Source organism: Sphaerodactylus townsendi, linkage group LG17, assembly GCF_021028975.2.
Source record: "Sphaerodactylus townsendi isolate TG3544 linkage group LG17, MPM_Stown_v2.3, whole genome shotgun sequence".
Taxonomy (NCBI): Eukaryota; Metazoa; Chordata; class Lepidosauria; order Squamata; family Sphaerodactylidae; genus Sphaerodactylus; species Sphaerodactylus townsendi.
In genome coordinates this window covers 7,450,322-7,462,402 of record NC_059441.1, presented here as the reverse complement: position 1 = coordinate 7,462,402, position 12,081 = coordinate 7,450,322, and the positions used below count along the sequence as shown (strand labels likewise).

The 12,081-nt window shown below is 53.6% G+C and overlaps 1 protein-coding gene across 1 annotated transcript in view; it reads right to left on the bottom strand.

The window, feature by feature from the left end:
- The window catches only part of RNF111 (ring finger protein 111), a 29,118-nt gene extending 19,594 nt beyond the window's left edge, over nt 1-9,524 (bottom strand). The window contains 3 exon segments of the mRNA XM_048481724.1: nt 1,910-2,036; nt 4,118-5,019; nt 9,137-9,524. Of these exon segments, the coding sequence (XP_048337681.1) occupies nt 1,910-2,036; nt 4,118-5,000 (1,010 nt within the window). The 5' untranslated portion in view covers nt 5,001-5,019; nt 9,137-9,524.
- Nucleotides 9,525-12,081: the final 2,557 nt, after the last annotated feature.

The following is a 12,081-nucleotide window of genomic DNA, read 5'->3' as shown; positions in this document are numbered from 1 at the left end:
ATTATTTGTGTGTGCCGAGTGGGGGTTACTTATTGGTGATTTTGCCACGTGATTTTTGCCTTCGTGACGCCCCTCCTCTCAGCAGTAGCGCGCAGAACTGGAAGCAGTCTAGCAGGAGGTGCACCGGCGTGCGTGGCAGCCTGCGCGCATTCGTTTCCCACCCAAGGACTGGCGCAGCGGCTGCGTCCTTGCCACAGTCCCGCCCAGGAATGCCCGGCCACGCCCCCGTCGTGCCCTGCCCCGCCCCATTGGCGCTACGCCACAGTTTGAATCCCACCACCAGGGGAACCTGTTACTAAAATTTCTGGATCCCACCACCGGAGTCACCCCCCAGTCTGATTCGCCACACTGATCCAGCGAGAGGACCAACCTCTCATATGCTCCTATTGAAAGCTGAGGCTTTCCAGAGGCAGGCCAGGTACTGACTGGGGTCTGTCGATGCAAATTCAACAGTAACCCTCTTCTGGCTTGGCAAACTAGACTTTGAGACGAAGAAGAAGAGGAAAAGTTTGGACTTATATCCCCCCCCTCTCTCCTGTAAAGAGACAAAGGGGTTTATAAACTCCTTCCCCTTCCCCTCCCTACCACAGAGGTCACTGGGGCTGAAAGAGTTCAGAGAGAACCCTGACTAGCTTGAGGTCACCCAGCAAGAATGTGCAGGAGCAGGGGGGAAAATCTGGTGCACCGGATCAGAGTTCACCGCTCATGTGGAGGCGTGGGGAATCAAACCCAGCTCTCCAGATTAGAGTCCACCTGCTCTTAACCACTACACCACGCGGCCTGAGCACGTGGCATATGCCCAGCACATTCTTCTCTACCCTCTAGCACAGTGGTGGCGAACCTTTGGCACTCCAGATGTTATGGACTACAACTCCCATCAGCCCCTTCCAGCATGGCCAATTGGCCATGTTGCAAGGGGCTGATGGGAATTGTAGTCCATAACATCTGGTGTGCCAAAGGTTAGCCACCACGGCTCTAGCACTACTCCTTCATTGGCACAGGATGTTCACAATTGGGAGATGAGAACTGCACAAATCCCACGATACTATGTGGTAAAACCAGGGTGACAAACCACCTTCCACTTCACTGGCAGCAAACAGTAGTCTGGTTAAAAGCCAGACAGGTTTCTATGAACGGAAAAGCTTACTCATACCTTGGGTGCTGTGTGGTTTCCAGGCTGTATGGCCGTGTTCTAGCAGCATTCTCTCCTGACGTTTCGCCTGCATCTGTGGCTGGCTTCTTCAGAGGATCCTCTGAAGAGGCCAGCCACGAAACAACGAAACTATCTTGAAAAAAATGCGGCATGCAACCAGCTAACTCCAGCCTACAGCGCCTAAGATTCCGGCCGTGAAAGCCTTCGACAACACTTATTCATACCCTCTGGCAAGATGGTGGGTGCGCTTCAGGGCTCTCTGGCTCCCACGGTCTGTTTAAGCAGAATGGAAGACTGACTGCTCTAGCGACAAGGGCAGGCCACAACAAACCCCGTCTGCTCACCTTTTGCCTTGAAAACATGCAGGCAGACGCCACGAGGCAGCTCTGACCTGGCTGTATTTTGAAACCCGTGCCATAGTTCTCACAATTATTGCCCACACACGTTTTGAAAAACCCAGGCCTGATCCACAGAATGATACATAAAAGCAAACAAACTGGAGGCCCGTGAGGAATCGAGGAGGAGAGGGAGCAACAGGGAAATCCCCCCCGGATCCTTGACGCAGACTAGAGCCATTTGAGCTACTTCCTCCTATATCTGTCAATCAACCAGGCCCTATTTTTCTGCATGCCTCTGGAGCGCCACCCACAGACGCTCCGGCCCCCATTTCGGCGCACAGCCATCCACTCTGACTGTCCCACGAAAGCAGAATTGCACAGCCCCCCCCCCTCCCAGAAGAGCCTGCGGAAGTCTTACCGGTAACTTTCACCAACCGTCACAATCTCTACTTCACTGTCTGTTGAGGTAACGTTAATTTCTTCATTGGCCGTGACTTGGGGCGTGGAGGATGCCTCGATCACCACAACGTCTTCATCGATACTCCCTTGGAGAGAGAAAAGCGCCACATGGAAGAACAAAACAGAAGGCCCCGAAAGAGCTGTGTTAGGATTGGATTTCTCAGGGTATGGAATATACATGGCTTGAAAGGGAGGTAATCAATAACCATTTCGAGAAAATGCAAGAAGGGTTATGAACATGACTCTTCGGAGGTGGTTACATTTAGTTTCAGGAGACAGCCAGCCACACCAGCCAGCGATGCCTAAGGGGACTTCTCCTTCAACAAGCAAGGCGGGGGAGTATGGGATGGCAGAGGAGTGCTAAGCAGATGCTGAATTTGGAAGCATCATAAGATCAGGACGATTCCCGCCTCAAGGAGGAGTCGACCAGGGGTCTGCAACCTGCGGCTCTCCAGATGTTCATGGACTACAATTCCCATCAGCCCCTGCCAGCTTGGCCAGTAGACAGACCTGGATGAAACTCGGTTTCCAAGGGAAGCCCTGTGCCCTTTTCAACAAAACGAGCTAAGAAGAACTGTAGCTTCGTCTGCCCCGTGCTGGACCGTCTTTGTTTTGGAATGCCCTGCTTGGGTTCTGGTGCCGCAGGCGGAGCATTCCAAAACAAAGACAGTCCAGCCGGGGCAGACGAAGCTACGGTTCTACTTAGCTCGTTTTGTTGAAAAGGGCATAGCCACTTCCACTAGCAACGGCTGTCCCCACAGTAAGGACTAAGCGGGGCTGCGAGATCCTTTTTGGATTCCCGTGTTAGATTTCCAAGCTCCTCCTTTTGGGCCAGCCAACGTAATTGCCAGCTGGAGGGCTGCTGCCGCAAGGCTCCCACGCACGCGGAAGACTACAACTGCGTTGCTCAGGCACCGAAACACCCCTGTTCGAATACCTGCAGATCAGCCCACATGAGATCATGAAGGCCTTCAGCATGAATGACTTGAGCAAGGTTAGGACACCAGGTGTTGAAGGCCACTGACAGGAAGTGACTCGTTGACCCACTCTTCTAAATTCCACAGGCCCCTGGAAGAGGCGGCACGGAAGGCCAAATGTTCCCAATAGCGCCACTGAGTTACTGACTGTAATAGGGGATAATTCACAGGTGTCAAACTCGCGGCCCCCCAGATGTTATGGACTACAGTTCCCATCATCCCCTGCCAGTATCATGATGGGAACTGCAGTCCAGAACATCTGGAGGGCTGCAAGTTTGACATACGTATATGTAACTGTTGTGTATTAGACAGTGTGTATGTTTGTATCACATTGCATTTTCTGTCACGTTATATTTTTCTGCGTTGGATTTACTGTAGTGGCCACTGGAGAGTGTTTTGTTTTGTTTTAGCGAGGTGCAGAGTTTCTCCTCTCCATTTTCACAGAGATATTAACTTGAAAAGTCAAATCCAGGCAATCTGGGAACAGCAGCAGTGGGCCCGGCCTACCAGTGGCCTGCTAGGTGCCCAGAACTTTGACCCAGCATTCTGCGACCGCTCCCCCTTCTCACAGCAACCCCCATTGGCCAAACAGCTGCTGCCCAGGACTCTCAACAACTGTTTGGTAAACACTACCACCAAAAACAAAAGCAGGTTAATCCAGGCCTTCTTCAAAAGGGGAGATTAGACAGTGTGTATGTTTGTATTATGTTACTGCATTTTCTGTCACGTTATATTTATCTGCATTGGATTTACTATACTGGTCACTGGGGAGTGTTTTGTTTTGTTTGAGAGTACTGAGAGTTTCTCCTCTCCATTTTCTGAGATGATAACTGAAAGTAAAATCCAGGCCATCTGGGAACAGCAGCAGTGGGCCTGACCTACTAGTGCCGTGGTGGCGAACCTTTGGCACTCCAGATGTTATGGACTACAATTCCCATCACCCCCTACCAGCATGGCCAATTGGCCATGCTGGCAGGGGCTGATGGGAATTGTAGTCCATAACATCTGGAGTGCCAAAGGTTCGCCACCACTGTACTAGTAGTGGCCTGCTGGGTGCCCAGAACTTTGACCCACTGTCCTTTCTCACAGCCCCCACTGGCCAAACAACAGCTGCCCTGGGCTCTCAACAACTGTTTGGTAAACGCTACCACCAAAAACAAGAGCAGGTTAATCCAAAAGGGGAGGCTCACCTGAGGGGACAGCAGTACTGTTTTGGTGGTTTTCACCCGTGGACACAAAGATCTCCTCCTCCCCCTCCGTAGAAGAGCTGGACGAGGACTCGCTGCTGAGGTCGTTCTCGCTGGAGCTGCTGGAGCTGGGCAGCAGCGCGTACTTCCGCCTGGCTAAGACCTCCCTTTTTTTCCGCTGCATCAAAATCCGCTCTTTTTGGTTTTGCGTCCGTGGGGAGGAGCTCGTTTTCACAAACCTCTTCCGGTAGGGGAGCCTCCTCAAAGAGCTACTGCTACTGTGGAAGCAGGGCCTTTTCAGCAGCAGGCCCGGCACGGGCTCCGTTTCTGTCCGAGGCCACTTCTGTGGCCGGGAGCCGTGAGTCCTGCTGGAAGCGCTCAGCACCGCTCGAGTGTGCCTGACGGGGGCAGCCTCCTTGTCCTCGTCGGAGGTCACCGTGTCGGAGTCCCCAAAATGCAAACTGGACGACGGCGAGGACACGCACTCGCTGAAGGAGGAGTCGTTGTCCTCGCTCTGGGTTTCGAGGCGCTGCCTTAACCCCAAGATGTGCGGGTTTTCCTTGCCGTCACAGCTCTGCGCGTATGAAGGGCCAGCCTGCTGGCTCTTGCGTTTCTTCCGCGTGACGATCGCCTCTTGCTCCGGGCGGCTCCCGTTCACCTCCTTCGGCTTTTGAGAGTCGCCGCAGAGGTGGGAGAAGCTCTCGCCGACTTTGCTGGCGATCATCTCCACTTCTTCCGGGAAGCTTTTGGCGGCCTCCATGGGCTGAGGGTTCAAGAGGGCCCCTTTCAGACTCTCCTGCCTCTTTGGTGCCCCAGAGGAAACGTCACTCTTCATATCCGCTACCAGGGTGTAGACGAGGCCACATTCAGGAGTCCATTGGGACATGGGAGGCTGCAGGGGAGGCCTGGGCAGAAACAGAAACAAGACAGGTGACACCTGAAGGCGAGGTCTGCCTCCTGCTTCTGCGAAAGCGCTTTCAACGCAGCAGCAGCTCACACGGGCAGGCCGCTAATGGCAGCATCCTCCCAGAATACCAGGAAACTTCCTGCCCCAGAGTAAAGGTGAGCCCTCCTGTATCACTGGAAGGCTCCATGTGCCAGAAGGAAAACGCAGGATCAAACCCACAATAATTATAAGAAAGCAAACATCAACAAAATCAAAACCACGCTGGGGAAACTACTCTTACAACCGTGGCTGTGCTGAAAGCCACTAAAACGGCTTTGTTTAATTTTTCCCCCCTTTAACGTTGCAGACAGATTGGCGGCAACACAATGTCTGGTAGAGAAAACCCATTAAAAAAACAAAACTTATTGCCTGTGCCTTCCCTTCTGTCTCCCAGTCTTCTCCCAGAAACAGAATCCGACTGGAAGAGGCACAAGGGGAAACAAACAAACAAATAAGAAAATATTCAAGGACTTGAGAAGGCCCCGAAGAACTGGGTGCCCGAAGCGGAGGCACAATATTAATACTTATCAGCGGCTTTTCGACTCAGAAAGCTCTCAAGACAGCGCATAAGGGGAGAAGTTGGCAGGACAAGCAGTTTTACTCTTTCGCAGAATTCTTGGATCTGAGGACAACTTTCCAAATGAGCATGAATGAAAGGCCAGAATATTTTATCAACAGAGAGTATTTGGACACCTGAGCTCCAAGCAAGCAAAGGTCAAGGAGAAGCAGTGGCGTAGTGGCTAAGAGCAGGTGCACTCTGATCTGGAGGAACCAGGTTTGATTCCCCGCTCTCTTGTATTGTCTTGTCTTGTATTCCCCGCTCTGCCACTTGAGTTGTGGAGGCTTATCTGGGGAATTCAGATTAGCCTGTGCACTCCCACACACGCCAGCTGGGTGACCTTGGGCTAGTCACAGCTTCTCGGAGCTCTCTCAGCCCCACCTACCTCACAGGGTGTTTGTTGTGAGGGGGGAAGGGCAAGGAGATTGTCAGCCCCTTTGAGTCTCCTGCAGGAGAGAAAGGGGGGATATAAATCCAAACTCTTCTTCTTCTTCAACCATGTGCCCTAACACAACTACGTGTTCCAAAAAGTCCCTAAAGCAGAGGTGACCGACTCTGGCGCTCCAGATGCTCTGCTAAGAACAAAGCCAGCCACAATAATAAACTCAGAACTTCCTGGATGGATGGGCAAGAAATCTTTATTCTCCCCCCAAAAAACCCCAACCAAGCCAAAGTTGCCAGAACTGACTGAAGTTTCTGCCTTTCAAGCAAACGAAAGAACAGGGGCAGAATCCACAAGAAGATTAAAGCCACATTCCCACGACCAGAAGAGGCTTCCTCCGGCACACACATCTCAATCACAGGGATACAAAGCGAAAATCCAAACATGGCCCTGCTATTGACTCTGGAACACATTCTGAGATGGTCCAGCAGCAACAGGGAGGTCAGGTTACAATCAAAAGGCAACAAACCCACAAGGGGAAGTCAGCAGCGAGAGCCAGTGCGGTGAGAGTTTGCACATGGGAACCCCAACTCTAAATCCCCTGCTCCACAGGTCACAGAATCATAGAGCTGGAAGAGACCCCAAGGGCCATCAAGTCCAACCCCCTGCCATGCAGGAACACACCATCAAAGCACTCCCGACATATGCTGATCCAGCCTTTGTCCCCACAACATCTCTTCCCTCTGAGTCAACACCGGCTTCCAGGGCTAAATAAGGAATGCATTGAAGACAGGACGCATCCACTTGTCAGGTCAAACATCATTAAAAGCCCCCACTCCCCCATCTAATACTCCATCCCAGACTCTGCTCCACCTCACCCTCCACGCAAAGCTGCACCTGTGCAGGTTGGGCCTCAGTTTGAACCTGCGAATAATGCAGGTGGCAGGTTGACTTCAACAACGGAATAGAAGCAATGGCTGGTTTCCACTGGGCCTTCCACCAGACACAGCGGTTTCTCACAGCCATTGCAACTGTGTAAGATAAGTGTAAAGGAGCAGCAGTGGCGTAGGAGGTTAAGAGCTCGTGTATCTAATCTGGAGGAACCGGGTTTGATTCCCAGTTCTGCTGCCTGAGCTGTGGAGGCTTATCTGGGGAATTCAGATTAGCCTGTGCACTCCCACACACGCCAGCTGGGTGACCTTGGGCTAGTCACAGCTTCTCGGAGCTCTCTCAGCCCCACCCACCTCACAGGGTGTTTGTTGTGAGGGGGGAAGGGCAAGGAGATTGTCAGCCCCTTTGAGTCTCCTGCAGGAGAGAAAGGGGGGATATAAATCCAAACTCTTCTTCTTCTACGTTTGCAGGGTGGTTTGCCACTGCCTTTCCCCACTCGTCTCCACTTTACCCCCAGCACAGAGTCAACCGTGCAGCCGGCTTCCTGAAATGGACTTCTTCCACTGAGATCAAACTTGGGTTGTGAGAAAAGCTGGGACTGCACTAATGCACCTTCCGCTCTACACCGTGGGACTATCCCTGCAACTGTAGAGCCGTATATATTTTAACTATAGCCGTAAGCTGTCTAGAAGCATAACGAAAGGTGAGATATAAATGTTCTCATTAATGAATAAATATATGCTGTAACTATTAACTGAGAGCATGAATCTGCACGAGCCCAGTCACCAAAAATAGCTTATGATTTTCCTCCTGTGATTCGTTTTATCCTCACAACAACCCTGCAAAGTATGCTGGGCTGAGAGAGCGTGACACTCCCAAGGTTGCCCGGCAAGGTTCCCAGGGCAGGACGGGGGTTTGAGTCCATCACTCGAGCCAATGTAGAAGAAGAGGAAAACTGGTCGGACCCACATTAAAACACGTCCTGGGGGAAACTCCTTGGAGAGCAAGGCATAAACACAGTAATAAAAATGTGAACGTATACCAACGTCTGCCTGAAAATCCTTATCTGCACAACCAGCATGATGCTACTTGCCCTTCTTCTGGCTACCGAAAGGATGAAGAAAACAAGGAAATTGCGATCCAGATATTAGCAGCAAGACTGGGCCCTTGTTTGCCACACAGGGGGGCTGATCTGGCGCAAACAAAATGTTTTCTTACGCTGGTCCCAGACCCGCTCAAAACTTCAGATCTTTACTGAGCACAGGCCTGCGTGCCAAGGAACGGCGTTTAGTGCCTTCTTAAAAGGACAGATTTGTTCCTTCCGATGCAGGCCAAAGTCCCCAACCCTGCCAAGGTAAACTGACCAGTGAATGACCAGACAGGACCACGGAGGGGGGGGGGGGCAGCTGGCCTTTCCAAGCTACTGACGAAGCTCCCCGAGGGTTGGGGGGCAGGCAGGACACAACTAAGCCCAGTGGTCCCTGGGGTGTGGGCAGGGCTGCGGGCTCCCTGGAGATGGGACCTGGGGGGTGGCATAGCGAGAGGGGTGCTGTGAGCTTGCTCTTCGGGTGGACGGCTGACCACTGTGGAACGGTGGGACTCAGGGTTGCGATCATCAGCTTGTCCACTCTGTGGCACGGAGGGAGGGAGGGAGGGGGGGGAGTTCCTCAAGCAGCACCCCCTCTGCCACCTGAAGCTGACCCGTGGGCCAACTTGGCCTGCAGCTCCCAAAGGAGGAAGGGAGAGGGGGGGGGGGCTGTGAAGAAGGCCTAGTTCCACCCCCCACCATGGGTGACCCTACAAAGAGGAGCTGCTGCTGCTGCTGCTGCTGCAGGCCAGGCGGACCCAGGGGCTGGCTCGACTCAGCAGGCAGCCTCCTGCAAGCCCCGGTTCTGCCCCCCCACCCCTGCCCCCCCACCCGTGTTTGCCAACCGAGAAGCCCCCCCCCCGTCCTGCCCCCACCCAACCAGGACCCGCCAAGGCCGCCTCCTCCCCTCTGCTAGGGAGACCCCGGGGGGGGGGTCAGCGAGAGAATGCGCCCCCTCCCCCACGCGGGGCAGTCTCGGGGAGGGGGGGTCGCCGCCTGGGCCCCACTCCCTCCCTCCCTCGCGTGGCGCCTGCGCGCCGCGGCTCATCCTCCCCTCCCACTGGAAGCTCCTGCGGGCAGAGACTGGCCCCGGAGGGGAGGGGAGGGGAGGGGAGCGCAGGCCCGACCCCCTCCCCCGACCCCCCCCTCCCACGTACCTGGAGGCGGGGCGGAGCCGGGCCCCTCCCTCGCTCACTCGGGCCCTCCGAGGGGCGGGAGGAGGGGGGGCGAAGCGGCCTAGGCCGGCCTGGCCCAACCCGGACCCTCCTCGGCGCTGCGTTGAGCGGCGGCGGCGGCGTCCTCCTCCTCCTCCCCTGATCTCCCCTCACCGGCCCCCCGGGAGGGAGGGCGGACGGACCGGCCACGCGCCCCCCGCTCAGCCCGGCGGTTTCGTCCGTTGCGCGGCCCCCTCCCCCGCCTCAGCCAGCCGCTCCCTCCCTCCCTCCCTCCCTCCACCTCTCCTCTCTCTCTCTCTCTCTCTCTCCCTCCGCCGCGGCGGCAGCGCGACACCCGCGCCGCGCTTTACGGCAAGACCGCCAAGCGCGGCCGCCCCAGCCCGCTTCCGCCTCGGGCCTGCGCCTCTCTTCCGCCCTCCCAGGGACCACCTCCCGGCCGCCGTCGCCGCCGCCACGCGCGGCACTTCCGGCTCCCACTGAAGTCCCGCAGGGAGGGCCGTTCCTTCCAGGGGTCTGCAACCTGCGGCTCTCCACACGTCCGTGGACTACAATTCCCATCAGCCCCTGCCAGCATGGCCAATGCAGCTTACATGTGCCAATTGGCCATGCTGGCAGGGGCTGATGGGGTTTGTAGTCCGTGAACATCTGGTGAGCCGCAGGTTGCAGATCCGGCTACGGCAGGGGTAGGGAACCTTTAACACTCAAAGAGCCATCTGGACCCGTTTTCCACGGGAAAAGAAAACACTTGGAGCCGCAAATAATTTTTGACATTTAAAATAAAGATAACACTGTACATATAGGGTTTTTTTTACCTTTTACTCCGCTCATTCTGAGAAGCGCATGGATGCGCCCGCCCTGCTGCCTGCAGGGCGGGCAAGGATGAAGCCGGCGGCTCGGCTCGTGGAGCCACAGTGCAAGGGCAGAAGAGCCACATGCGGCTCTCGAGCCGCAGGTTCCCTACCCCTGGGCTACGGGGACCCCCAGCGGCGGGCCACAGATGTGGATCCCCCACCCACCCCGCCCGGCCACCTGCCCCATCCCTGGTCACCTGCCTTGGGTCCAGCGGGAAAAGGAGGCAGCCAGGTGACTTTGGGCAAAAGAGGCTTCTGTTGAAAGGAACCACACACACACTATGGCCCCTTCCGCACACACAAAATAATGCATTTTCAAACCACTTTCACAACTGTTTGCAAGTGGATTTTGGCTATTCCGCACAGCTTCAAAGAGCACTGAAAGCTGTTTGAAAGTGCATTATTCTGCATGTGCGGAATGAGCCTGTATGTGTAAGGTTTTTATATTTAAAAAAACTTTCAGTAATTAAAGCAATAATAATACCCTTGATATTTTCATTTAGGGAAGAAGAGGAGGAGTTTGGATTGATATCCCCCCTTTCTCTCCTGTAGGAGACTCAAAGGGGCTTGCAATCTCCTTGCCCTTCCCCCCTTTCTTAGTGGGACTCAAACTGGATTACAAGGATAAGTTTGAAAAAAAAATACCCAAAACTTTTCATTTAATTAGAAAGGAAGTTACAAGGTAGGATAAACCTTCGAAAGCAACGTCAGAGACCCAGTGTGACAAAATACAGCCACCCGCTAATCAAAGTGACATGGAGAAACGTGGAAACACATCCGTATTGGCAAGAAGTGTGTCTTCTATTACGTTTAATCATTCAGAGTTTATTTGTTAAAATCTGTGTTATTGGTAAAATGGCTTGTGTTGCTCTACTTACTGGTTATCAGTGGCTAGTCATGGAGGCTTTTTAAATGGTTAAACACACAGATGATGTGGAGAACGCTAGTGAAACTGGTTGTTGTGGGCTTTCTGGGCTGTGTGTAGATCTTATTCCTAAGTCTGTTTCAAGTCACTGTGTCTAGTGAGAAGGGAAAGTTTAGTGAGGTATATGCTAGTGAAACTGTTAAGCAATTGTGGAACAGTCACTGGGTTAATGTGTGGCCACAATGCCAAATAGCCCTGAAGACTTCACAATATTTATGGCCCTGTTAAACCGCCATGAGTCAGAACTCATAAAACTAAAGCTGCTCCTGGAGTGGATTTAACTAGTCTTCACAGTGTGTAACTGACTTCCCTCTGCGATACACCTCTGAAGAGGCCAGCCACAGATGCAGGCGAAACGTTAGGAACAAGATCCACCAGACCACGGCCACACAGCCCGGAAAACCCACCACAACCAGTCTTCACAGTTTCCCGTCTGGCTTCAGAGAAAGCGAGCTTCAAGTCTGCCGGCTTCGCTTGGTTTCTTGCAGAATAAAGAAGAAAAGTTTGGATTTATACCCCACCAGCAGTGGCGTAGGAGGTTAAGAGCTCGTGTATCTAATCTGGAGGAACCGGGTTTGATTCCCAGTTCTGCCGCCTGAGCTGTGGAGGCTTCTCTGGGGAATTCAGATTAGCCTGGGCACTCCCACACACGCCAGCTGGGTGACCTTGGGCTAGTCACAGCTTCTCGGAGCTCTCTCAGCCCCACCCACCTCACTGGGTGTTTGTTGTGAGGACGGGGGAAGGGCAAGGAGATTGTCAGCCCCTTTGAGTCTCCTGCAGGAGAGAAAGGGGGGATATAAATCCAAACTCTTCTTCTTCTTCTTTCTCTCCTGTAAGGAGGCTCAAAGGGGCTTACAAACAAGCTCCTTTCCCTTCTTCACCCCACAACAGACACCTTGTGAGGCAGGTGGGTCTGAGAGAGTTCTGAGACAACTGTGACTAGCAAAATATATATACAGTGAGCCAGAGACAGTCTCTTGTTTAAAGAAAGGAAAAGAACCTGTCTGGCTGCAGTGGTTCGGGTATATAAATGTTTAAATTATTTTCATTAAAATAGATTTGTATAGTTCGCACTAGAGCCAGGCAGGTTGTTTTCCTTTCTTTAAACAAGGACTGTGACTAGCCCCAGGTCACCCAGCAGTAATGCAGGA